General features: G+C 44.4%; 1 protein-coding gene across 33 annotated transcripts in view; it reads right to left on the bottom strand.

The window, feature by feature from the left end:
- Kcnma1 (potassium calcium-activated channel subfamily M alpha 1) overlaps window positions 1–26,874 on the bottom strand; it is a 709,897-nt gene that overhangs the window by 221,252 nt on the left and 461,771 nt on the right. For 32 of the 33 annotated variants that reach the window (XM_028879652.2, XM_028879668.2, XM_028879669.2 and 29 more), the window contains exons 6-9: window positions 19,341–19,416; window positions 10,175–10,250; window positions 8,013–8,183; window positions 6,360–6,451 (exon numbers count right to left, since the gene is read on the bottom strand). In XM_028879652.2, the coding sequence (XP_028735485.1) occupies window positions 6,360–6,451; window positions 8,013–8,183; window positions 10,175–10,250; window positions 19,341–19,416 (415 nt within the window). Of the gene's footprint in view, window positions 1–6,171; window positions 6,264–6,359; window positions 6,452–8,012; window positions 8,184–10,174; window positions 10,251–19,340; window positions 19,417–26,874 lie in introns of all 33 variants that reach the window. The other variant, XM_028879686.2, reaches the window with a different exon arrangement.

Below are 26,874 nucleotides of genomic sequence, written 5' to 3'. Positions count from 1 at the left end.
CATTGCCATGCAGCACCAGTACTGTCTCAACCCGGACAGCAACAGAATCAGATTTCCACAACTTTCATGCTGCATCGACTTCTATAATATTTTAATACAAAGAGACGCTGGACTTGGCCAGTTAGAAGGTTGGCTGCTTTATTTTCAGAGCATGGTCACAGCAGTGGTGGAATGAACCCCAAGTCTATGGGGAGCTGCTTGTCACAGCTCTGGAAAGACTTCCATCATAGCGAACGGCATGGCAGGAAGAGAGAAAATAGGGTGCAACTTCGTCTCAGATGCTTACATTTGTTCCTGGGATTCTAAAACTACCCAGCGAGCACTCACTCCATCAAACATGGGGCTGAGCAGAAAGAATCCTTGGGGATTATAATTAGAAAAGTCATACTCAGGATTCCTTTGTAAATGGAAGCAAGAATATTTGAAAGCAAAAGTCTAGGCCCGAATACGGCTTTTCTTTTCTTTTCTCTTTTTTTCTTTTGGTACCCAGTTCATCTCCCACCTACATTTCTATTCTTGTTTGGAGAACAATAGGTGGAACATTTTGATAAGTGTGTGGAAGGGAAGAAAGACAGCAGGGAAGGGGGGTAGGGGGTAAGCCTTCATCCCATCAGCATTGCGGGGAGATTGATTAACTATGCAGCCAAGTCTCTTTTCGGAGACATTCAAGTTTGAAAGGGACTGAAGACGTGGCTTAGAAGAATCCAAAGCAGATGCCAAGGAAGACACATCCCATCCACACCCACCAAGACCCCTGCCGTTGGAAAGGACTACCCGGTACACTGCATTATATGAGACATCTAAGGACAAATGCTTTGGTACCCAATTTCAGAAGTCATCAGGGGTCATTTTCCCAAAGTATGAGGGCAATCTCATTTCTTTTTCTTTTTTTCCCCATTTCCCAAAAAAGTTTAATGCTAATCAAAGCAGAATGCTTAATCAGTTCAAGATGGTCTGTCAGCTTGAATTATCTATTTGTCTTCCTATTTACTGTATCTGTCTGTCTACAATTCTTTGTATCTTTGTGAAAATCAGTTATTAGGGCCCATGTTTCCTTCTGACTAGAATCGCTACCAGATGAACCTTCCCGGTGATATGTTGATGATTTGCTAATTTATGGTTTTTAAAATCTAGGAATCCTAAGATATTGCTGGGGAGTCACGTGGACTACAAGAGGAGAGCGCTCAATGGCTTTCTTGACAAGGGATCAAAGATTGTGTAAAATACAAGACTTCAGTCCCATTTCAACCTGAGCGATGTCTGAGATAGACAAATCGTAAACGACATCTTATAGGAAACATCCCTCCCAAGAGCAGTCAGTCCACTCCTATAGCCCTGGGAGAAGTGAGGGGGAACGCCACCCGAGATCCAAATAAACAGGAAAAGAAAGCAGGCCCATGGCATCAGGCCAAGTTAACACCACATGAATCAATCCAAATCCCACTCCTGCTCACTGGAGGCCAGGCCTGAGAGCGGCCATTGCATTGTAGGAATTCTCTGGGAACTGAGGCAGGTTTAAATAAGCTTCCAAGCTGAACTTCCCAACCATTTAGGTGGCCAGATAGCATGGAGCTCAAGAGAGAGCAAGAGAGCCTTGGGACCACCGAAGGATTTAATGAGTGTGCTGGAATGAATCTGTTGTGCACCCCCCCCCCCACCGTGGGCACGGAGGAACAGGCACTCAATGAACACATGTGAAACAAATAAACACCAAGGAATGACACATGGTGACTCTCTTTAGGGCTAGGGTGGGCCACAGAGGGGGTACATTTCAAATGCCTTGTCAATGCCCAGCTCTTAAAAAAAATGGCCTGGCACCACTGTGGCTAAACATGAAGGTAGGGAGAAGACAGAGGGGGGAGCCTATGTAGTAAGTAAGCAAATCCAAGTAGTAAGTAGGCACAAAGCAGAGTCTCAGAAAGGGAGAAAGCACCTAAGGAAGAAGGGCAGAGACACAGCTAAACGAGGACCCAATCATAAGAAACCAGGAGTTACATACAGTCCCAAGCCTCCTGGGCGGAGAGCAATGACCAGGCGAGTTGGAGACGGTGGAGGAGATGGAGTTATTCTCTGCATCCTTGGAGCACTAGGTCCAGATGAGGGGAGAAAATACGGTCCCAAGTGTACTGTTACCTCCCAGAAATCATACGTGGTCTCAAGACCTCATGATGGCCCAACTTACAGATGCCAAAATTTGCCCAGTAAAACTCTTAGCACTAAGGGGGCAGACATGGCTTTCTTGTATTGGAGCAAGGTATGGGTTTGACTGTAATAACTGTACCCTACTCTAGAATGGGGATGTCACCATCGAGATTTTTCTTCCAGGCTAATTACATTCAGTTTCCTGCTCTCCTTTTGTCCATCCCTTGTCTTTTATTATTCCTTCCTCTCCACATGTTCTCTCAGCACTTGGCTACCAAAAATCTGTGGAGCCCTCTAAACCCATCCTGTTCTGTCTCTCTCTCCCAAACACCTGGGCCACGACTACCTCATTTTGGGGCCACTAAAGCCACATCATGGGAAATACAAGGCCTGCCTGGATGGCTCCCCAGCTGTGCTGTCTCCATCCAGGGGTTACAGCTGACGGATTCCTCTCTGTGGCCAATTATTTTCCATGGCCCTTGGCCATATGACCTTGGACCGTGATCTTGTCAGTTCTCATAAACTAACCAGCAGTAGAATGAATTACACTCAGAGAGGAAACCTCTGGGGGAAACTGCAAGAGGCTGTGGGAGGGAGAGAGACAGTAAACCAGGGACCCCAAGGCCATGGGAGTCTCAGTGTCCCCCACACCTCCACCACCTCTGAGCTGCTTCCATTGGACATGAAGGGAAGGAGGCTGAGTCAAAGGCCTTGGGGAGGCAAGCTAGGCTGTAGGAGGGCCACTACACTGAATAAGATTTAGAGTCTCAATCCCAGAAGCTAATTGTCCCCAGTGTTCCCGACTTGGATAACTTTCTTGGTCACTGATTGAATCCTTCAGTGGTTAACACTCAAGTCTCTAGTCTTAGGAATCCTGAATAAGTTACGTGACAGCTGGCACATTTATGAGTATCCCTATCTAGTGCTGGGATGGATGACCTGGGGGCGTGATGACTAGTGAAAAGGCCTTGCCAGGCCCTTGAATCCATGGAGATGGGGAGGAAGTTTTGCGAACGCAACAGCAAATATTATATTGTATCACACACACTGAATAAAACTCACAAGGAAGCGCCAAGGAAACCTCTACATTCTCCAATATCCTACGTGTGGCTATTGTGTCCTCCAAGCCCTATGTTTCTCCATCTTACTTATTTATTTCTTAAATAAATATATTTACTTAGTATAATTACTAAATATAATTGCTTAAATAAAGATACTTATCTTTTTATTCTGAATAATCTTTTTGGATTTCAGATTTTGGGGTCCCTGTAGTTTGGTGTCAGAAGTTACCTTCAGTTGTCTGACAAGTTAATGCATTGTTACGAGTGGTTACTTCTGAATCAAATATACCCAAAGATCTCTTGACTATGTCTACATCTCAGTCATTTTCTAGGCATTGGCTGAATTCGGTCCTGGGGAGCAGCATGTACACGCGTGGATGGGGATAGCACCCGCATTTCTGCGTGCACACAAGCTCAAAGTGCTGCCTGCTATTTTAAGAGTCGAAACTCCAGCTCTCAACAAAGTTAAGCCCCTTTCCTCTTGCAAATGCATTTAATTTTATCTGGAAACTTTTTGACGTTCGAAATAGAACAACTGTAGTTTCTCATTATGTTTGCTGCCAGAATCCATGCTTCGTTGCTCAAGTAAAGACCTTATATTGCTAATTACTACCACATGCCCATATCCCAAGCGAAAGGAAACTTATTGATTCTGACAGCCCATTCTCTCAACACTGAATTCCAAATGAAAACTCAAATTTTGGCCAAACATAACATTTCATCAATCTTGTTCTACTGACTGGAAAAACAACATCAAACAAAGGGGTGCTAATGGCCCTTTATTACCGTTCCTTTCCCAAGCTTATATTTTCTGATGAAAGATCTAAGTGACCAAGGGCTTCTTTAAACTACTTGGTAATTAGCTTTTGAACCAGGAAACAATGCATAAAGTAAAGGGAACGGCCCCAGTGTTGATGACAGGACATACCCTATATCCCGCAGGGGCTGGGGACATTGGAGACCCAACAGGGAACATTAAAAGCAAAATGCATTTTCATAAAGGGACAAGAAATAGGGGTGAGGGGAGAGGAACCAGGCCAAAAGCAGCGATAAACTATTACAGAGCCAGAACGGGACTAGAGGAGCCCTGTGATCTGAAGCCCTCAGCAGGTAGGGCTTTGAGTGGACATGCCAGACTTTAAACCTGACCACATCAGACCACAACAGGCCACTAAGTACTGGTCTCAGGGCCTCATTTGGGCCACCCATCAACAAAAACTGTCAGTCAACAGCCGACCCATATCAGGTCACAAACACTGTTCTGAAGAAGAAGAAGAAAAAAATCCCACCTGGAATGAGAGTCAAGAAATACTTTCAACTTAGATTTCAAAGCCATTGATTTTATTGACTTCATTGGAGACAGGCATAAAGAGATGCTGGCTGAGACCAGGGGGCTAGGGCAGCTATAATGAGGGTCTGGGACTCTCAGGATGTCCTCTGCTTGACAGAGACCTGTCCATATCTCAAAGGCATGCTGAATTAGGAAGCTGTTTTCCTCTTGAGTTGAGATAAATGACAGAGGGAGAATCTTTGGGCTTATTTGGCCTTTTGGAACCAACCAATGGCCCAGACATCAGGACAGCTTGGTTCTAACCTCATCCAGGACTGTTAAGATAATAGGAAGGGGAGCGGCCTATGGGAGGAGTTGGGGAGATGTGCTGCCTTCCCGAGGAGATGCCAACTGGCCTCCTTTCCCACTGTGCTTTGTGTCTATGAGAGGAAACTGCTGTCCTGTGGGTAGTTCAAGGAAATGAGCCCTTTCTCCACCTCCTCATTTTCTGAACAGAGGACTGGACACCTGAGCTCAGGATGCATTGGACTCAATAATCATAAAGAAGCTCCCTGAGTGCCATCCAGCAGGGCCAACTGTCAGGTTGGGAGGGGCTGCTATGGGGAGCAGGGGGGAGGCATTTCCTAGAGGCCTCGTCCTAGTTCTCTTAAACACCAAACCAAGCTAACAATGCGGCAATAAGTAAGAATAAGTAACAAGATAAAAGAGCTCCATGATGGGAACAGGGGCTGGGTATGAATGGGACAGTTTCCCACATGTGAATACAGATGTGGATGGCAGTGCATGGTATGTAGGCCAGTGCACATCCATCTAGGTGTGCGCAGAATGTGTGGCCATTTCATTCCACGCATGTCATACCCTGAAATAAAAACAGAGCTGAATGGCCCTCTGAAAGCTTTCAAAGCAACTATTTATTGACTTTTGGAGACAGTTGCAGCCAGCCCATCCTCCCAGCAACAGTCCTCCGTTGAGATGGCCCTCTGGCAGAGGATCAAGAGAATAAGGTCCTGACATCAGCATCAGGATAAAAATTCTAGTCCATCCTGGACGCACGCCCTGCTATTGATGCTGATAAAGTGACCTGAGCACAAACTGAAATAGTTCCCCAAAAAGGAAACCTTCATATTTGGGAAATCAAACATGCCTGTGGCACCCCGGTACCACAACTCTAACATGTGCTGGAGGCATTTCCACTGTGCAGTGAGACCCTTTAACAATAAGGTGGGGAGGTGACTGGTTCAGGGAAGAATGAGTTTCCTGGTGGTCACAGGCTTTCCAGGGGGAAGGTGGGCCAGGCCCTGCCCTGTGCTACACTTCCAGCCACATTAGTACACATGCCAAATCTACCTCGGTTGGAGGGACCATGTCACCAGCTCAGGAAACGAGCTTGGTTTGTATGTGAAGGATAAGGGTGGAAAATACGGTCCCGGGTGCACATGGACCCCTTTAAAAATATTCGCTGTTATCGCTTGGAAATTGCGGATGGCCACAAGACCTCAAGGTGGTCCAATCATCTCCTGTGCTCTGAAACCACGCTGTTGCAGACTGTGCACTCTCCCTCATTAAAGCAGTGGGCGGGGTTGGGTGGGGGGGGTTGGAGGGGCATGATTCAATGTCACAGGCGCAGGGACTCTTCAAGTCACTCAAGCACATCTCCTCTGGTAACAACTGACTTACTTTCTGCCTCCATGTTTGTTAAAAGTCCCGCCGAATTTATTCCGGTTCAGGATGAGAGCAGCAATTTCGGGCACGTAGCGGGCAAACATTGCCTACATGCATGAGACAAAGAAACAAGAGCCAAACAGGAATGGCATGCAGAGAGGCTCCTAGGCTGCGGAGGCCGCGAAACCTCTTGGCATACTTACTTTCTTCCACTAACCGCGCTATAGGAGCCCCCGTATTTCTTGCGGTTTCCTATTAACTCTATGATTTCAGGGACGTAGCTGGCAAACATGGCCTAAGGAGAAGAGGGGAGACAGAAGAGAGACTAAAAAGACAGGCCAAAGAAAGGGTGACCTTTTCAGAAGGGGGAGTACTAAGATCTGAAAACACAAAAGGATTAGACCTGTGAAGGTACGTATTTGCGTGTTGGATTAGACAAATAAAACAGGACGAAGGGGAAAGCTCCTGGAAACGCACAGGATGGAACAAACAGGAGTCGACCTAGAGGACCAGCAAACGACAACAACTCACAGTCCAGAAAAATATAAAGGAGACAAGAGTCAATGAGCTGATGTCTTCTTCCTGAAGGACAGTAGCTAAGAGGCTTGCAGACTGCTGAACGCACAGGAATGCCCATGCACACACGCGCTCCCAGGCATGGACAGAAGCACACAAGCACATGTGCACAGGCACTCAGGCATGCAAGCACGCTTGTGCTCACACACACACATACACACACACACACACACACACATGCACACACATGCATACACTTTTGTCAGAAAAAGCCCTTCCAAATAACACTCAGAGGAGAATATTTTTATGAGTGGATAAAGACACCAAACACTAAAAGAGGATTCAAAACAAACATGTTCATTTAAAATGACTAAAAGGCATAAGAGGTCAATTTTGGAAATCATACAAGAGGAGAGGATAGCAAGGAGACACGAAACTGCCATGTTTTGCCCAACAAAGACTGTCCTGTGGCTGGATAACAGCGTTTCCTGACCTACGGGCCTTGCAGCAATGGTGCTAATGTCCACCATCACACACGTTTATATACATTTTCAAAATGTGCATGTCCTATGCATACAGAACAGAGAGAAATGTATGCATGGCTTCATATAAATGTGTGTGCGGTGCACATGTGTGGCAGCTGCTTGTAGACTAGACTCTTAATCACTGACCTCATACCCAGAAAAAAAAATCATACTTCATATTATGAGCCATTTTGAAGGACAAAATGCAGCAAGTGCCAATGTGCTGCCTGGAAATTCCCCTGTAATTACATCATAGGCCGTGAGTGGCCTCTCGTTTCATAGGGACCAGTAAAGCCAGTTTCAAGGAGTGGGCTTTGGACATAGTCATGTTCTGACTACAGTGACATTTCCTATGTGAGGGGACCCTGCTCTTTACAGCAGGTGCCAGCCACAGAGTTTGTTGGAAGTTTGGGGAGGAACATAAAGGGGAGGGAACTCTTGAAACCGCCATCTGTCTCCAGAGTCTGGACAGCATCTACCAGAGTCAGCAGCAACAAATATATCTGAATCCCACTACTAAAGGACACTCTCATTTATTAATGGCATCCATCTCTTAAAACAATTAGGCTTGTTCCTAGCTATGTGGCTGTCCCCAATGAGGACAATATGCCTGGGTCTAAGGGACAAGCATAACACTAAAGAAATACGCCATAACGTCACCACGGTATTTGGATTTAGCTTGCCTGGTTGCATTAAGGCAGTTACTTGCTTCCAGTGCGAAACACATAAAAAAACACAAAGCCTAAGGAAGTAGGTAGTAGCAAATATTAATAACCATTAAAATGGACATAATAAGAAAGAGGGTTTTTTTTTTACCAGTCCCCCGAGGATGAAGAAGACCATGAAGAGGCGTCCAAGCGTGGTTTTTGCGTAAACATCCCCGTAGCCCACTGTAGACATTGTGACCATGAGTAAGTAGACACATTCCCAGTATGTAAGTGCCTGGTTGTTTTGGAAATTTTCCCATGGGTCCCCTGAATTCTCCACCTACAGCAAGAAGAGGTGGGAGAGAGAAAGGAATACATGTACTGTATACGGAGACCAGGAAGTCCAGAGCGTCAGAGGGTTGTTTTGCATTAAGCTTCTTATTCTCAGTAGAGGATAGATTCCCTCCCTGTGCCAGTCACTGAGGCATGATGTCCCAGAAACCCTCAGCTGGTACCAGAGAAGAGGAGATAGCATCAGGGTATGCCCTCTGACTGACTGGGGCACCAAGGAGAGGGGATGGGAAAAAAAAAACATCCCTGATATGCTTTCCTGCCTGTCTCGGAAGTTCTGATGCTCTGGCCCCCTTTAAAACATTCATTTAAGGAAGGTGTGAGACAGCTCTTCCCGCATTTGTCCTGGGGATTCCTGCTGATATCCTAGACCTTCCAGAAAAGACTTCATCCTTCTTTTCATCATTTTATTTTATTTTATTTTATTTTATTTTTGAGGCAGGGTTTCTCTGTATAGCTTTGTGCCTTTTCTGGAACTCACTCTGTAGCCCAGGCTAGCGTTGAACTCACAGAGATCCGCCTGCCTCTGCTTCCCGAGTGCTGGGATTAAAGGCGTGTGCCACCACTGCCCAACCTTTTCATCATTTTAACTAAGGACATCAGACCCAGCTCAGGTTCTGCCTGAACCCCAAACATCATCTTCATCTCTGAGGCTACAGTAGCTTTCTTAGCAGAAGCCCACTGGCAATTCTGCACTTCCAGCTTGGGAACTTTCCTCCAGAACAAGAAGAGCGAACACTTGGGAATTGCATCTACACAACCTCTAGACTAAACACCCTGAAGACTTTCTCAGTAAAGGGCCATCAATAGGTTCCGAGAGGGCTGCATGCAGAGTTCCTGAGGTCTACACAGCTACTCAGCCCTGTGAGTGTAGCTTGGAACCTAGCAGGTTGTAGGTGTCACAGCAGGATTTGGGGAACCTGAGCCTAGATCTGCAGACTGCTCTTAGCAATTGGCTCCGGCAGGAATTAGGATGATAAAGGGTGAGATTTGACTAGAATGCTACTAGTATAAATAGTTGGGTTGAGACCAGAGAGGTAGCTCAATGGTTAAAAACATAGATTGCTCTTACAGAGGCCTGGAATTCACTTCCCAGCATTTCCTTCTAGCAGTTGGCAATCTCCTGTAACTATAGCTCCTTAGACTTAAAGATTTAAAGCCTTCTTCTTGCCTCCATGGGCACACCCATGCATGTGCACATATCCCTACACAGACAGTGTTTAATTATGTAATTAAAAATAAATATATATATTTTAAAACCTTGTATAAAAATCCCCAATTATCTGGTTTAGCTGCTGATGGAGACAAAGTCATTTATTCCAAGTTTTATAGTCTGATGGGGCTCCCTCTAGTTGTAACAGTTTATGCACATATGAAATGTGCATTTAGTAGTAACTATGCTTTCAGAAAGCAGGCAAGAGAAATCATCCTGGGGGAGGAAGGTGTCGGTGAGAAGGGTTAGGCTTAGTAATAGCATTCAATAAGTTGTTAATAAAAAGAATAACATGGGGGGGTGTTGAAACAACTTGACAAGTCATCAAGCAAGAGAAGCAAAGGCTACGTTCTGTGAGAAAGAAGTAGGGACACATCAGGGATCTGAATTTGCTGTTTACAAAGAACTGTGGTTCAAACTTTGAGCATTGGTGCCAGACTTTTTCTTGGTGTTTGCTGTGGAGGCACTGCCATCTTGTGGCCTTCTTGGGTTATTGCATACAGGATGAAACCTGCAAGTCTCCTTGAAGCAATACAGGTAAAGCTGGAAAACAGAGGTTGATTGTGTGAACATTAACTCACCATTTGGAACTAGTTTGTGGGAGAGTGAAGGGTAGGGAATTCTGAAAATTGTGTGGTTTGTCCTTCTTTCCTGTATCCACAACTAAACTTGTCTGTCTTTAAAGAAACAAATGTTAAGTAATAAAATGACTCGGCAAGGGCTTGCTCCAGGCCAGCCAGGAAGGCAGGGTCTTCAAGGCTACTTACCAAGTGGATGAATCCAGCTGCAGTCAGCCACGTGCTGATAAATATGGAGAGCAGATTCACCAGCTTGATTGAATTACTGTGCAAAGGAGACAAAGAAAAGAGACCCCAAGTTACAAAGAGAAGACCTGTTGGGAACTGCCTGATGGTGTCATAGCATTCCCTTTTGGGGAAGAGACAGGCTGCTATCACCATAAGCAAATTCAACTCAAGGGAGGTGAAATACCTTGGTCAGGAATGAGGGTCTCAACAGAGTCTGCCGGGAAATCACAGCTGGACTCTGCATTAACCCCCTCAAACTTTGTTAGAACTTAGCTTTTCTCTAAGACAAAATTCTTCAAATATACCAAACAAAAAGGAAAAGAAAAGAAAGAAGAGTAAATAAAGTATTTGTATGTCCTTCACATTTACTGGCATTTTTCCACATCTTCATTATGCCTGTATATTCTGTCTTATTTTCTTCAATGTGTTTCTTCTTCTCGCTTATGGTTTTATGGTTTATTGAGTCATGTGTTGCAGACATCACAGTACAACCTCTAATTATTACAGCATTCAACTCCTCGGAGGGGACACCACGTGGTAGACTCATGACACTGTTGTATCAAAGCAAATGAATTTAATTCTGCAAAAGGGATCTAACATACCATCCTTATTTCAGTGCCTCCAGTTGTCCTGAGATTATGCTTAGTGAAGTTTCTATCATTTTCATCTTGTAGAAATGAACTCTTATCTCCTACCTCCTGTTCTCCCATTACTGGCCCAATACTGCCCCTGGAGAGGCTAGCCCTTCACTTTGGGCAATTCATCTATGATACCACTCCCCTCTTTCTGCCCCCATCTTTCTCTTGGGTAACATATTATACACATTCTAAGAGCTTGGGAGGTTAACAATGGTGACACATGAGACTTTTACAGCATGTATGTAGAGCTCAACCCATGCACCTCTATGTTAAGTGTTTGATGTATACTGACTCGATCTTCAGAAAACCCTTTGAGATCATCTGGGGATTAGGAAACTCACCAGTTTTTCTCAGTAAGCCACACAGTTGGAAAAGGAACTGGATCCACTCCAGTCACTGTTGGATCTATAACACCATAGCCACAGTGTAGTGTCAATGAGAATAACTTCATCAACGGCTGCTGGGGTTTGGATCTTGAACGCACAGAGCAAAGACCAGGATGGAGGCTGTGGTCTATTGGGCAGTCTGGGGTTTTGCAAGGGAGGCCCCCCAACAGAGGTTGTAATCATTTGTCCTGGGTCAAGCATGGAGCTTTCCTTTGCTTACACTTATGTAACTGAATAAAGGCATCTGTGGACTGTGAGAACTCGGGATAAGAATGAGTAAGCGCTTCCAAAGCTGTGGGTGAGCCTGGCCTTTGAAGATGTGTGGGATGCCATGCTCTGGGTTTGAAACCATATGCCAAGGAAACAAGAGCCTGCCTATTCTGTGCATCTTGGTCATCTCCAGAACCACCGTTTGTAGTTCTTGCTCTTTGCTGAAGTGCTGTTATGTGCTAAGAACTTGGCTGAGTCCTTCCCCCTCTTCAGAGTTTTACCCTTTCCTCTAACTCACCACCCAGGAAACTGAGGCTTAGGGAGCTTATTTAGCTTGCCTGGGAATAGGCCGCATGCAAGTGCCTTGGGAAAACAGTATAGGAAGCCATGGGGGCCTTCCTTTTGGTCACCGTGTGGTTTGTCTGCACCTCTTCCTAAGGACATAGATCTCTCTACCGTGCTGGGAGAGCAGGGCATCAAGCAAGGGCTCCTCCCTTCACTACACAGTCCAAAGAAATGCGGTCAATGAAAGCCTCAGCCAGCAGACAGGCCTATCAGACACGCTTTTCAGGAACTACATGGAAGAGAGGGCTAGTCCTTCTCAGATACAAGCTTTGAACAACCTACCCTAGAGAAGTGCTCTTAAAAACAATCCCCAAGAAGATGGGGGGGGGGCAGAATCCCTGGGAGGGAGGCTAAAGGCCTGAGTGCAGATATGTCTAAAGCCAGTCATTTCCTCTTGGACCCAGTCATTCTGGAGGTGGATTTGGTCACTTGCCTATACGCAACAGAAATGGCTCACATCCAGAATGTTCCCTGGGAACATAACAATTGGCCAGGCCTGTCTACCCTGTAGCCTGATGTAGTTAGCCCCATGACTCTAGACACTGTGGTTCGAAGTTGGCACTCTCCAAGGCAAACAAGCTTGTGCTAAATCCTGACCTTCAAACCTTTTCCAGACACCTCAGTGGGTCACTCTACCCTCTGCCTCATCTCAAAGTCAGTTCTGTGACTGGGAATAGAAACACCAACTAACAATATAATGCTTTTAACCATTTCCATTCAAGCCCTCCTCTGAAGCTGGGACATACTGGGCTCCTTGCCTCTTTGCTACATGGAGAGGCTGACCAGTCTGGAAGTCTTCACTGGCTTCCAGGCTCCTCTTTATCAGAAGGATCATTCTATGAGTCAGAGATCAGCAGGGTGGAAATAAAACAAACCAAACCAGGGGTCTGCCTACTGAGTGCCATCTGAAATAACCCTGGCAAGTCAGCAGCTCACCCTATCTCATCAGCCAGGTTACCACTACATCTTGCAAATTTCTCAGTGGAAAATCAAGGAAGGGCAACCCATTTCCCTGTCTCTACTTTACAAGCTCCCTAAGATGCCACCAGATATTGAAGAGGAGGAAGTAGGGGGTATAGATGTAACCAACCGTCTTATTAAATAAGAAACACAGAAACAATGTAAAAGAGAAAGCCAAGAGGTCAGAGCTCAGAGCTAAAATCTCACCCTTCCTCCTGCTGTCCCAGCTTCGCGAAAAGAGACCTACTTCCTGTCGGTTGGTTTTTTTATAGTATGTTGTTCTGCCTTCTCATTGGTTGTAAACCCAAACACATGACTGCCTCGTCACTGTCTGAATGTACAGCCCCCCTAGGTCTTAAAGGCTTATGTCTCCAATGCTGGCTATATCCCTGAACACACAGAGATCTTATGGGATTAAAGGCGTGTGCCACCACCGCCACAATCTTGCTATGGTTCTAATAGCTCTGACCCCCGGACAACTTTATTTATTAACATACAATCAAAATAATATTTCAGTACAATTAGATTACCACCACAAGGGGGAACAGGTAGCCTGTGGCAAAGGGAGGGGGGAGGTATATGCTGGTCTCACTTCCCCCAAGGAGAATCCAACACCTAATTGAGTCACTTACACACTTCCAAATCCTCAGGGCCTGAAAAAGTACTGTGCCATCAACAACTGTGTGGAGTCTTTTCAAGATCTTAAATCTACTGAAGTCTCCAAGTCTCTTGGTGCTTTGGGGAAATGGCCTAAATATGGTGATTATTAATCTCTAAGTGATTGTCACAGGGATATTAATGGTGCTTAAGAGAGCTCTTGCTGTGTGCAGAACATTTAATCACTGTTGCTGAGACAGACCAGGTTCGTTGCTGAAGTCTGATTATTTGACATCAGCATTATCACAGATTGCTTGTATGAGGAAGTGGACTTGCAAACTAAACTTGCAAGTTAATATCTGAAAGCGATGTGCAAACCATGCAAGATTAACCCTCAGTGAGTTGTCTCTCTTCTCTGTGATGTGGACTTTGCCTTCTGAAAGAGGACTGTTTAGGAGGGCGGGGCTGCCAGGAGAAGAATGCTGTGCATTTGTGGCAGAAGAGCTATTGAAGATAGTTATGTGTGGCTTTCATGGCAAAGCTCAAAGGCCGGGGTAGAACATGAAATCACCAATCATCAGAGCGCCTCTGACCACGCGGAGTCCAGCTCCTTGCCTCTAAGGAGGGACTGTGATCCTATCATGAAAACCTGGCCCCTCTTTGAAAAAAGTAATTTTTGTGTTTCCACAGAAACTTCTGAATTCCTGTCCATAAGTTCTCCATGGCTGTTCTGATTTGCAACATCTCTTAGTTACTTTTCTATTGCTGTGATAAGACACCGGGACTAAGGCAACTTATAGGGAAAAAAATATTTATTGAGGCGAGTCCGTAGCTATCATGCCTGAGAGCATGACAGCAGACAAGCAGACATGGCCCTGGAGCAGAAGTGAGGGGCTTACATCTTTTTCTGCACATGGGAGGCAGAGAGAGCTAACGGGGAAGGGTGTAGGCTTTTGAAACTTCAAAGCCCACCCCCAGAGGTACAACTCCTCTGATAAGGCCACACCCCCTAATCCTTTCCAAACACTTCCACCAAAATGGGACCAAGTATTCGAATATATGACTCTCTAGGAGCCATTCTTATTCAAACCACCACAGTAGGAAATATCTCTCAAAAGTTTCTGTGTTAAGAGGACTTGGTCCCCCACAGGTGGTATTATTTTGGGATGGTCTGGAAACTGTAGGAAATGGGGCTTAGATGGAGGAAGTAGGTTAGAAGGAGTATATTCCTGGTGGCTACATCTTGTCTCTAATACCTTTTCCCATTCTCTACTTCTTTACTCTCTCTCTCCCTCCGGGTAGCTATGAGGTGACCAATGTTACTTTCCCAGGATGCTCCACAGCACCACCACCTGAGCATGGACCAAAAACCTCTGAAACTCTGAGCCCAAACCATTCTTTGCCCCCTGAAGTTGTTCTCTAGGGAATTTTGGCACAGTAATGAAAGTCTGACTACCACTGATCCCTCGTCATTGACATGAACGGACATAGTGAATCATCAATGGGTAGGCAGGAATCTGCTAGATCAGCACTCCTGGGTGCTGGGAAAGAGAGCCTGACTCCTCAGATTACAGCAGTAAGGCCAAAGCTGCCCAAGCCTCATCCTTGTCCTTACAGAACATAAGACACGTTCTGGTTAACCCTGAAAACACCAGCCACTTTGCACAAGGCTGGTAGATTTGCCCCTGTTCCTGTCTTCTCCTTGTTTCCACCTGAGAGAGCAGCCAGCAGCCAATAGCCTTTTTTCTTCTCATTGCAGCACTTGTTGAGGAGCTATGAAGTGTCCCAAACTGGAGAGTTGACTGGGCTATGCCATTCTGAGATTAATAAGCTTTGAGATACAAAATGGAGCAAAATCGACTGTGTCAAGTCTGTCCCTTAGTTGGCTCTACACCAGTCTCCTCTCGTCCACCTGACCTGCTCCAAGGCTAGGCCCTACCAGCCCTTCCCTGGACTACTGTTCCTTTCTGGTCTTCAGATCTATGATGTCTTAGATACTTCAACCAACTCTATACAACAAGTGGAAATGCGGGTTTTTAGAATGGCAAGTGTCCATACTATCTCTCCTAATCAAAATCCTTCAACAGCTCTATCTTGCTCTCCAAATAACCCATCAATCAAAGTGACTTCATGGTGTGACTTCTTCCTCACCCCCCTTGTAATCACCATAGCAAATATCCTGCCTCATAGAGGGCCTTGGAGCCATTTTTGAGGTCATATATGTAGTAAAATTAATTTCAATAATGCTCCCTAAATGTTTAGTTTAAGTAATGGGGGTGGGGTGGGTGTGCACCCAGGCTACACAGGAGGTAAAATTGGCATGGTAGAGAGAAATGGCTGCCTGAGCACAGCACAGGGTATAGAGTGTTTTGCTTCACCCTTTACACTCTTCCGTAAAATGGTACAAATGTTCACAGGGAGCACATGTTACTCAAACAATCAGAGGAAACAATAAGGTGATTTTCATCTTGTAAAAAAATGTACCGGCTAAGCCATGTTTTGTTTTAATAAACATTATTGACCATGTTCAAAGGGGTTGTGGGATTAAAGCCCTTAAGCAGGTTGTACTTGGTGCTCATGGTAGAGCAAATGGCCCAGCTCTGAAAGCTGCTGAGGAATGTCACCAGCTTGCAGGATGACTGAGGAATGTCCAAAGGCTCACACAAATGACCCAGCATCTCTGTCTGCCTAAAGTAGGCCATCCCAGGACACAGAGCGCCTCGGGCCCTCTGTTGACTTACAGTTTGGGCACTTGCCCTGATTCTGGCTATAGAGTGTCCCTTGTCTGTCCTCCTCCTGCTCACTCTGGCCCCTTCTGCTGTGCTCTTAATTCTGCACCCCTCCCCCTTCACACTCATTTCTGTGTCCCATTTCTTTTGGTTGGTTCTGAGCTGAGTGAAGCAATGGAAGAATAGAAAATAAAGCCATGCTTTTCAAAGCACTGTGTCCATCACATTTGTAAAGCCTCCCTCCTTACCTAATACCACAGGTCAGCAGGGGTTCACCACTAGACAAAGTCAGACACAACCTCCTTAAACGTGACACAGCTTCCCTACCCCCTACCAGAAGGTCACTGTGAAAGCATCTGAGCATATAGAACTCACAAGAGAATCCATAAGGCCAAAGCCCTGGAAAGCCAGGAATTCATTTCTTGTACAGAGCCTTGAGAAACAGGCTTGGAGTGACGGAAGGGAGAAGCAGGGCACAGTTGAGCACCCCAAAAGAAGGTGTCCCAACACTTCGAAAGTTCCTGTGGCTGAAGGAAGTGTTTCTCTGGGCCTGGAAACTAGGCCTTGACTTCCCTACCCTGAACTCACCCCACTTCTCTCAACCATGGAATGTTCAGGAGAGTGGCTCAAAGGTCCCACAGATGTCATGTTCTCTCACTGTGTGCTTTCTACAAATATCTTGATTGAACTCAGCCCATCTTCCCTACCCTCATTGTGACCATCCTCCAGCCCCGGTAGAATGACAGAGACCCAATTTTTTTAAGGTGTCCCTCTTCACCTTGGAAAGACCCTTCCTGTTGCCTAGCTCCTGCCAGGCCCAGTGCGGTGACCCTCTGTGCCTCCCGACCGGGCCCATTCCTGTTTTAACACTGACCACTCTGACAGGAATCTGGTCTGGAGTTCCCTTTCCCACGAGGCCTCTTGTCACGAGATTCACTGGGACACTCATCACACACATTAACTTTTACAGGCATAGATGCTTGCTTTAGGCTCCTGGGGCTCACACAGCCAGTGGCTGTAGCTGCAAACAATAGGAACCCAGGACACCCACGTTGTAGGGTTCTGAAGAAAGACTGCCTGAGAGTAGGAATAGCTTGTGTGGGAAGTGGGGGTCCTGAGAAAACGCCATTTGCAGGCTAGGTTGCGGTGGCTCTGCTAGAAAACTGCTGCCTCCGCCTCCGAGAAGCACTCCGACCTCTTCCCTCAGCCAGCAGCTTCCACTCTCCCCCGCCTTCACTTAGAAAATGAAGCAACATCATAACTACCTATCTATGAAGAGGCTATTCTTCAGGGTGGCCAGATCCCACTTCAGAATCTCAAGGAAAGGCCGTCTTTGCTGAGGAGTGGGCAATGGGTGAATGCCCTAGCACAGGGTTGGTAAAGATACCCAGATGGTAGGTACATCACATGCTGCGGGAAGGAACTGTATGCAGATGAGGAGGGTAAAAACACCCTTCTATCTGCATGACTGCCTGGAGGACTGGAATCTTCCTAGAATCCCAGTATCATAGAATGAAAGTCTCACTAATTTATGAGGTAAGTGACAAATAGGAAGAGACCTGAGAGCAGGTGGGAGTGTGTGAATGGTTCCAGTAGACCACCACCCCACGCCCACCCTGCTACATAAATCTGAAGGACAAGCTTGGTACTGGACTCTCACCAACTCCCCCTAGGGTTAAAAAAATAATCAGCCTTGTGACACAAGTTCAGCATATGTTAATACTAGATATGCTAGATTATTTTTATTTTATTTTATTTTATTTTATTTTATTTTACTGAGACAAGGACTCACTGTGTGGCCCTGGCTGGCCTGGAACTCACTATGTAAACCGAGGTAGCCTCAGATTCACAGAGATATACCTGCTTCTGCCTCCCTAGTGCTAGTAATTGATTAAAGGGCCTAGATAAATACGCAAGATTTGTTAATTGTTTCTGTTCCAAAAGCAATATAAGCCTATTGCATAAAAGATTTATAAAAAGGTAAAACAAGGCTACTATTGCTCAAAGGAAATTTTTTAAAAATGCTATCTATGAATGATATTATAAAGCAAAAAAAAAAAAAATAGAGACCCAATAAATCTTTACCTCAGAAGATAAAATATAAAGGGATAGGGCACACCTGAAGAGGGCTCTTTTACATTTTGACCTGTCTATAGAAAGTGAATTTTTATCTCTTATTGATAACGAGGAATAGTTGGAAAGGGGGGGGGGGGTTAATTTGGAATTAAAAAAAGAAACAATAGCAAAACAGAGGCACACTTGTTGGACCCATCAGATTCTAGAAGCCGGGTTCCACATTTCATGACTAGGAAACCAACATGGAATCCAAGACCTCAAATGTCAGGTACATTAATTATACATGACACGATACAGGGGTGTCCTGCTTTCTGTCACTCACCAGACACATTAAGGCCAACCAAAGAGGAAATGGAACATTAGAAGGAGTCTTCTTAAAATGTAATTTCCTAGTAGAGAAATGTATGAGCTGCACTCACTCCCCATTAGAGTGCACCTAACCCTTTCATTGGTGTGTTTATCAGCACAGCCTGGGGTTCAGGCCAGCTCTGGGCACCGACAAGTCACCACCAGGCAGGGGACTCCCTAGGGGATTTCTGCTCCTGGCCAGATCATAATGCAGCTAACAGAAGCAGCCATGGTGCATTTGCCCGGAGGTTTTTAGGGTTTCCCCCACAAGGCAATCTGTAGAGCGCACCCCAAGGGCTCTATGGATATAAAATGAAACAGCTCCAATAGACTTAGGAATGAAATGATTTTCTGTTTGCCAGACGAGCTCTGTGATTGCCTGTCAGAGAGCTCTGCTTCTCTTGCCTTTATGGCCGAGTTCGATGTCTTGTTTAGTAGTAACTAAAGGAGTCTTTAGGACCTGGCAGCAAGGACTTCCCAATCAATGAGCAAATCCATCCTTCATCCACGATGATGCTTATCTTGCAACCTCACTTGGTACCCAGATACCAGCCATGTGACATTGCCAGACTGTCTCCACCCCCTCCCCAACCCACCCCACTCCCACCCCCCCACCCCGCAGATGCATAACCACATCTTCTCTTTCCTCGTATCTCTCCCTGGCCCTGAAGAAGAGAACAACGCAAGGCCCTACCTTAGTAGGTCAGCTCTCCAGCTCTATGATATATCACTCTTCCGGTGAATAGCACAACTCTATCTTTTTAACATGATAAAAGCAAATATACTTGATATTTACAGCCTGGCCCTTGGGAAACAGACGAGGGGGGGGATATCTTACCTTGTCTTAAGGATATTCAGAAACTGCAAAATTTCTGAAAACTGTATCAGTCTGAGGGCTCTTAAAAATCTCAAGCCTGGAAAGAGAAATGAAACAGAGGTGTTATTTCCAACGCCTGGTTGTCATGCTCACAGCCTGGTGTCTGAGTTACAGCCACGCATGTCTGTTCCAAGGGCTGTGGAGGCCTTACAGAAGATGAATGCTCCAGTACCTTGGACCGGCCGCTTCATTTTGATTCTCCACTGATTTAATCTTAGCTGGTAAATGGGCTTTCTTGTTAAATGTGAGCTGTTTGAAGTCACGTGAAGGGGAGGGGCTAGAAGAGAGGGCCTATGGTAAGGGGGATTGTCTCCTCTAGTGAGGTCGGTTGTAAAGCCCCGTTTCTGAGCTGCACAGTAGTCTGGCAGAATTTGGGTTTCTGAAAAATACTAGGAACTGTGGTCACTCAGGATAACCCTCTTGCTGAAGAGCAGATTAAGCATAAATCGGATCACCTTATGTCTTTGATGAATCTTTTTAATCTTTATTTTCAACCCTGATAGAATAAAGATCATGGCTCAGAGAGCTACCAGATTCAACAATATTTTATATTTTCTCCAAGTTAAAAACAAAATAAAAGAGAAAAAATAAGCACAAATCAGTAAGATACCATACTTCACCACTTCAGGATTCAAAACTTTAATAATTCCATTTTCACTGATGTCAATGATTTTTGTATCTGTAGCCTCTCTTTAATGGAAAAGTTACAGCTTCTAAGTGGAGAGGGGCAATGGTCAATGAATTGTTTTAGGGTTTGTTTTTCAGGAACAAGGTGTCATGTAGCCAGGCTGGCCACAAAAATCACTCTATAGTAAAGGCTGACTTTGAACTCCTGAGGCTCCAGCCTCTACCTCCCAAGTGCTGTGATTACAGAGAAGTTCCACCACGGCCAGCTTTTTCTTTTGTCTTTTATTTCCTTTTTTTTTTTTTTTTTTTTTTTTTTTTTTTTGACCAGGGCCTTGTGCTTGCTAGGCAAGTGCTCTACCACTGAGCTAAATCGCCAATCCATCTTTTCTTTCCTTTATTCAAGGATCAATCTATTTCTGTCTAACTCAGAGTCATGTGATAAAAACATTACGAATCACCTGAGAAGTGGTAGCGCCCACCTTTGATCCCAGTGCTCAGGAGGCAGAGGCAGGCAGATCTCTGTGAGTCTGAGGCCAGCCTGGTTTACAGAGAGAGTTCCAGGACAGTCAGGGCTACACAGAGAAACCCTGTTTTGGAGGAAAAAAAAATTCCAAATCAGCCATGGACCTTAACACCTTTACCACGACTCTGGAGAACTACTCACCAAATGCCATCAGCAAGCTTTGGGGCACCCACTCTAGAAGATTTCCTCTCTCGTGCTCTCAGAAGCACCCTAAGTGCCAGGTGTGGTACTGAGCTGACAGCTGCACGCATGGGGTGAGAAGTTACTCTGTTCCCCTCAAGGGAGGCAGTGAAGGAAGTCTAAATCTGCATGGTGAAATGAAGCCTTCCAGGAGATGCACTAGAGACCCCCCAGGGTGAATCCTGGGTACCCTCCCCTTGCACAGAAAGGGCTCTAACTGGAACAGTGTAGAACTGTCTTAACAATAAGTAAAAATTAACCTACAATCCCGAGGTGGGAGTGCCCGACTCACAAAGGAAGAAGGAGAAAATGCTAAGGGTTCCAAGGAAGCATTGTCATCTGAAGAGAATTCAACTTTGTGAGCAAGAGATGATTTTTCAGAAAGCATGTTCCTACTTTGCTGAAGAGTATTTATATAGTTATTATTAACCAGGACAGGCAGACACGAGAATGGAGGTAGACAGAATGAAAGAGGCCTGGAAAGCTGACAACCCAGTCACCCCAAACTGATGGAAGGTTGGCTAACATGGCTGAATCTCAACTGACATTGCTTCAAAAGGGCGGGGGGGGGGGGGGAGAGGAAACACAATGCAAGTAAACAGCAATGGAGAGATCACAGAGACCCAGTGGAGGAATAAAAGAAGGGACAGACAACTCCCTGGTCAGAAGCAGTAGCCAGAATATAACAGAAAAGAACTATCTTTCTAGAAATGAAAAAATGGTTTGAGATTAAAAGAGCCAAGATGTATTTGCCTTTTGTTGTTGTTGTTATTATTTTCAAGTTTTAAGTATAATAAGTGTTGAATATACAACATCAGTGTTGGGGTCGGTATTAAAACAGGAAGTATCAGATGCTATCATTTGTATCTTCAGTGTCCCTCTAAAGCTCACATGTCGAAGGTTTGGTCCCTGGTTGTGGCACCAGTGGGAAGTGGTGGAACTTTGACAGACAGGGCCCTATGGACGTAAGCCAGGCCATCGGGGGAATGTTCTAGAAGGAGATACTGGGACCCCAGCCTCCTGTCCTCTCTTTTCTGTTCCCCAGCCTCCACAAGGGAAGCAGCTTCATTCTTCCACACACTATCCACCATGGCACTGAGTCCGAAGCAGCAGTGGCAAATGACTGTTCATTGAAACCTCCAAGATTCCCAGCCCAAATCCATCCTTCCTACTTCTCAGTTGTTTGTCTCGGGAATTTTGACACAGATGAAAAGCTAACACAAATAACACCTGGGCAGTATTCAGATTTTTTTTTTTTTTTACATTGTCTGACCTAAGGTTTTGATAGTGACTCAAGCAGCTTGGAAAGACTAAAATCCAGAGCAGCAAAAACATCTTCAAATACCCCATCTTTGTTGTTTTCTCAGACTGTACAAATCTGTTCATCAATCATCGATTAATCAATCGAAGCCATTAAGTCAGGTCAGAGGTTAAGGGTTAGAGAGTACAGTTTCAGACTTCAGGCCATCCAGTGGTCTCATAGCAACATGTCATAAAGTGAAGTAGCCAGCTGGGATAGACTCACTAGCAACGCGGCAGCTATTCCTGGTTTAACTACTCACATGTTCTTCTTTTCTGCATGTTAGTTTGCACAGATGAGTGTTTGTATGTAGGTACATATATATGATTTATTGAACCAAAACTCAAATACTACTTCCCTAAACTTTGAACTAAATTTCTTGTTCTCCATTTTAAAATGCTGGGGTTTGAAGACTGCCCAATTCTAATGACTTACAAACATATAACACAACAAAGGATTTTCTTCAGTGAAGGTGGGTGAATATGAAGCTAGGGATACAAGGAGTGGAGGGGACATAGAGCCCACCTAGATCATGGTTAGCTTTAGCTGTCAACTTGACACAAATGTAGAGTCATTTGAGAAGAGAGAAGAGAGAATCAATCCAGCTGAAGAAATGCTCAGATCAGGCTGGCCTGTAGCCATTCTGTAAGGCATTCTGTTAACTGTGAATTGATGTAAGAAAAACCAGCCTACCGTAGGCAGTGCCATCCCTAGGCAGGTGGGCCTGGACTATATAAGAAAGCAGCATTCCTCCGTTGTTACTGCTTTCAGCTGCTCTCTGGAGTTCCTGCCTTGGCTCCCCTGGAGGATGGACTATAAAGTGTAAACACTTTCCTTTCTAGGTTCCTTTTGGTCACGGTGTTAATGACAACAGAAGGCAAACCAGGGCAGCCTCTGGCCTTGCTAGGGAGACCCACTCAGTTACCTCTGAGTGTCTCCCTAAAAGGAGCTACCCAACAGAGTCTGTGGATAAAAAGGGGACACTTGGCTCTCAAAGAAGCTTTCCTGGAGTGGAGAGTCAGGAAAGCATCTCCCTGCTAGAGGAAATTCTGTGCTGTGAGACCAAGATTCATTGGAGCTGAAGAGAAAAAGGCTTGTTTGCTTGATGGCCTCTAGAGGTCACTGCCTTAGCACTGAGTCTCACTAACAAAGAGAAAAAGTCCAATGTGGGATAAAATCAGACCTTGGCATGCAACCTAAACCCTTCAGTCAACAGTTCACAGCTCCCTAGTGACTGTCTAACCTGGGGGTCCTTGGGGGTGGGGGTGTGTCTGCTCAAAATTCTCCCTCCATACAGAGAAAATGGCAAAGCCCTTCTGACACTTAAAGTGACACCATGATGTGATTCCACTGAGAAATGACCCTCATAGGCTCATGTATTTGAACTCTTGGTTCCCAGCTGGTGGTGTTGTTTTGGGAGGTCATGGAACCTCTAGGAGGCAGAGCCCTGCTGGAGGAAGTATGTCACGAGGGGGCAAGTTTTGAAGGTTTATAACCTCACCTGGCTTCTCTCTCTCTCTCTCTCTCTCTCTCTCTCTCTCTCTCTCTCTCTCTCTCTCTCTCTCTCTCTCTCTCTCTCCCCCCCCCTCTCTCTCTGTATGTATATAAATGAAATGTAATCACTGGGTCCTTGCTCTTTCCTCTACACTTTCCTTGCTCATCTCCACCATGATGAACTCTATGACTCCAAAACCCTAAGCCCGAACCACCTCTTACGTTCTCCAAGTTGCTTCTGGTCATGGTATTTTATTCTAGCAGCAGCAGCAGCAGCAGCAGCAGCAGCACAGTAACTAACACACATTGCTCTTGACCTGTCACCTTCTCTTTTTATTACTTATTTGTTTTAGTCTTTCTGTATGTGTACATGTGTGTTAGGGAATGCATGTATATCTGAGTATGGGTATGTGTATGCCACAGTGTGAAGATCCTTGTGGCTTGATGTCCAGTCAGTCTAGCCAAATCTGTCTCAAAAGCTAAGGGAGACATAAAACTAGGAAGCCACCCAATGTCTTCATTCCACACATGTATACACCTATGCACATGTGTGCACACATGCATGCACACACACACACACACACACACACATACACACACACACACACACACAGGGCATATGATTATACTGCCATTTTTAACTCTTAGTAAAATAATGATATTGAAAACAAAGCAAATTTGTATTATTGGTCACATATTTTAATTATGTCCTACATATGAAAAGCCGTATCTTTTAAAATCTATACAACAAAAGAAAATGGTTCAGGATAGTATGTCTAGCATACTACATATCCATACACATGTAAGCAACAGGGCCAGGTTTTACCCAAATATGTCAAACTGCACCCAAACCCCAGACTTATAGTCACTGCCCTGAACAAACCATAACAAACCATTCCAGCTCCAAACTGGGCTATGTCAGTTTTCTCCCATTGTGGCAAAACATCATGGAGACAATCAATTTTATAAAGGAAAGGCTTATTTTGGCTCAGTTTCAGAGGTCTTACTACCAGACTCTTGGCCTGTAGTCAGCTAGTTCAGTATCATGGGCTGTGTGTGTAGTAGAGAAAGCCTATTCAGATTTCTCTCTGTGTATTATGTGTGCGCATACACATGTCTATGGAGGTCAAAGGTAGATACACATGTTAGTTAATATTCAAGGACTCAATTTTACCTCGAATAACATGGAAACAAGCAGGTGTGGCTTTAGTGATGCAAAATTCCGTTCATATAAATAGAGCGTGGAGATTAGTTGGCTACATCTGCTTTGGAGGCCTTCCAGTCTAATCCAGTCAGCACAGGAATCCCCTGGCCTTTATAGGTCCTCTCTGAAGACTGAGAGGGGTCTGACACTGACCTCTCAGCTGAGGCAGGGCTGGGGCTCAGAAGACCACCTGAAGGCAACAGCATGCAGGACAGCAGTTCCTGCATCAGCCTGCTCCATGGCAGGGTGAAGGTTGAAAGCCAGTACTGAGCATGCCACACAGCCCCAGATATTCCAGCTTAATAATTAGTTGGGTTCAGTTTCAGTATAGAACATTTAAAATTCAGATTCTAACACGAAACCAAGTTGGGAACCTCTGGTTTAGGGTTCCTTTTCTTTTTAATCTTTCAATTCATCATTCCATGTTGACATATTTATTTAATGCTGCCTAAAAAAGCATGCTTTATTTTGACACTGCCCCACCCCAGCAAATTCCCCTGTATCTGAGTAAACGCTGAGTCACTTAAAAGCCAATAATTCACCCTTTCAGCACATTACCTGTATATATAAACTCAATTTTGAGGAACATGCTATTTAGCTGCCAGTTAAAAAGAAATGAACAGTGTAATGTGTTATTACTTATAGCACAGAGCATTCATCAGAGATTCGGTGGGGGGTAGTCTTAACAGCATGAATAGCATTTATTGTTTCATGTTTATGGTTAAATATCAGAAAAGCAATATGGATTAACAGTGATAAAAATTCTGAGTCTCTTATGCAGGCATATTATAACAAAGAAATCAAACAAACAAAAATCAAGACTAGAGTATATACCCACAAAACTGGAAAACTCACTAGTGGGGCTGGCTCTAAGCATTAGAAACTTTGGAACTTTAACAAAGAAAACCATTACAGGCAAATACCGGAGAAGTAAATTGAAAAATATAGTGAACGCTTCCCACTCAAAGATCCTGTGCCCATTCAATTTTTTTAATTTAAAAATACATTACTTGCAATAGATGCAAGAAAGCAAAGGACTGATACCTTCACAATTCTCAGGAGAAATTACTTTTGACCAAATAATATAGATACTGAGTTGACCAGAAGAAAAATAATTCCAGAAGAAATGGGATATAAGAAGCAGTAAGAGAAAACATAAAAGCAACTGATTGTATGTGGAATGTGCTTTTCTTTAAAAAAAAAAAAAGAATAACAGTAATCTAAAGTAAAATCTTTATAACTAAATGGAAAATGAAGCAAGAAAGGAAGAAGCTAGTAGAACAAAGAAAGAGGATCCAAGGGAGGGTATTGTGGGATATACATATGCCTACACACATATTCACACTCATTACTCAATAAACTATTCTTTAATACTAACCATTTAACAACTACCAAAATTGACCACAGTATTGGGCTACAAAGAAATCTCACTAAATTCAAACTCCAGTACCCAAAGTTAGATTTACCACACACAAAAAAATGAGAAAGTAACAAAAGAATGAGAAAATGAATAAACAGAGATGGGAATTGAACTACATACCTTTAAGCCCAGCACGTAAGAGGCAGAGGCGGGCAGGTCTCTGTGAACAAGACACCAGCCTAGTCTACATAGGAGTTCCAGGCCAATCAGGGCTACACAGTGATTCCTTGCCTCACAAAAATAAGAAAGAAAGGAAGGGGAGAGAGGAAGAGAGAAATAGAAAGAGAGAGAGAGAAGAAAGAAGACAGCAAGATGAATAGACAGAGAAATACTCTTATATAAGAATTTAGTATGTGATAAAGAAGTAATCAGAAATCAAACATGAGATTAATTTTCAGGATAACTGGTTGACACTGGGAAAGAAATTCAGTCATTTTGTATCATAATTTAAAACAACTCAAAATGAGTTAAAAACCAAATGTAAATAATAACACATAGAAAACTAAAAGAAATGTACTTGTATACTTACTAGACTATCTAAAACAAGAGGTTAAAAAGAATTAGAAAAGTTTGGAAATATCAGGTTCACAACTAGGAAATAAGATCAAATTTCTGTAAGTTTTGAAACAAAGACTCCCAGCTGAAAATAGCACAATAATAACAATGGTGGAACAGGGGGTCACTTCTGAACTAGGGATGCACTCAGTGGTAGATCGCATACCTCACATGTGCCAGGCCCTCAGCTAA

The sequence above is a fragment of the Peromyscus leucopus genome, chromosome 9 (assembly GCF_004664715.2).
Source record: "Peromyscus leucopus breed LL Stock chromosome 9, UCI_PerLeu_2.1, whole genome shotgun sequence".
Lineage (NCBI taxonomy): Eukaryota > Metazoa > Chordata > Mammalia > Rodentia > Cricetidae > Peromyscus > Peromyscus leucopus.
This window is presented reverse-complemented; position numbering and strand designations above follow the sequence as displayed.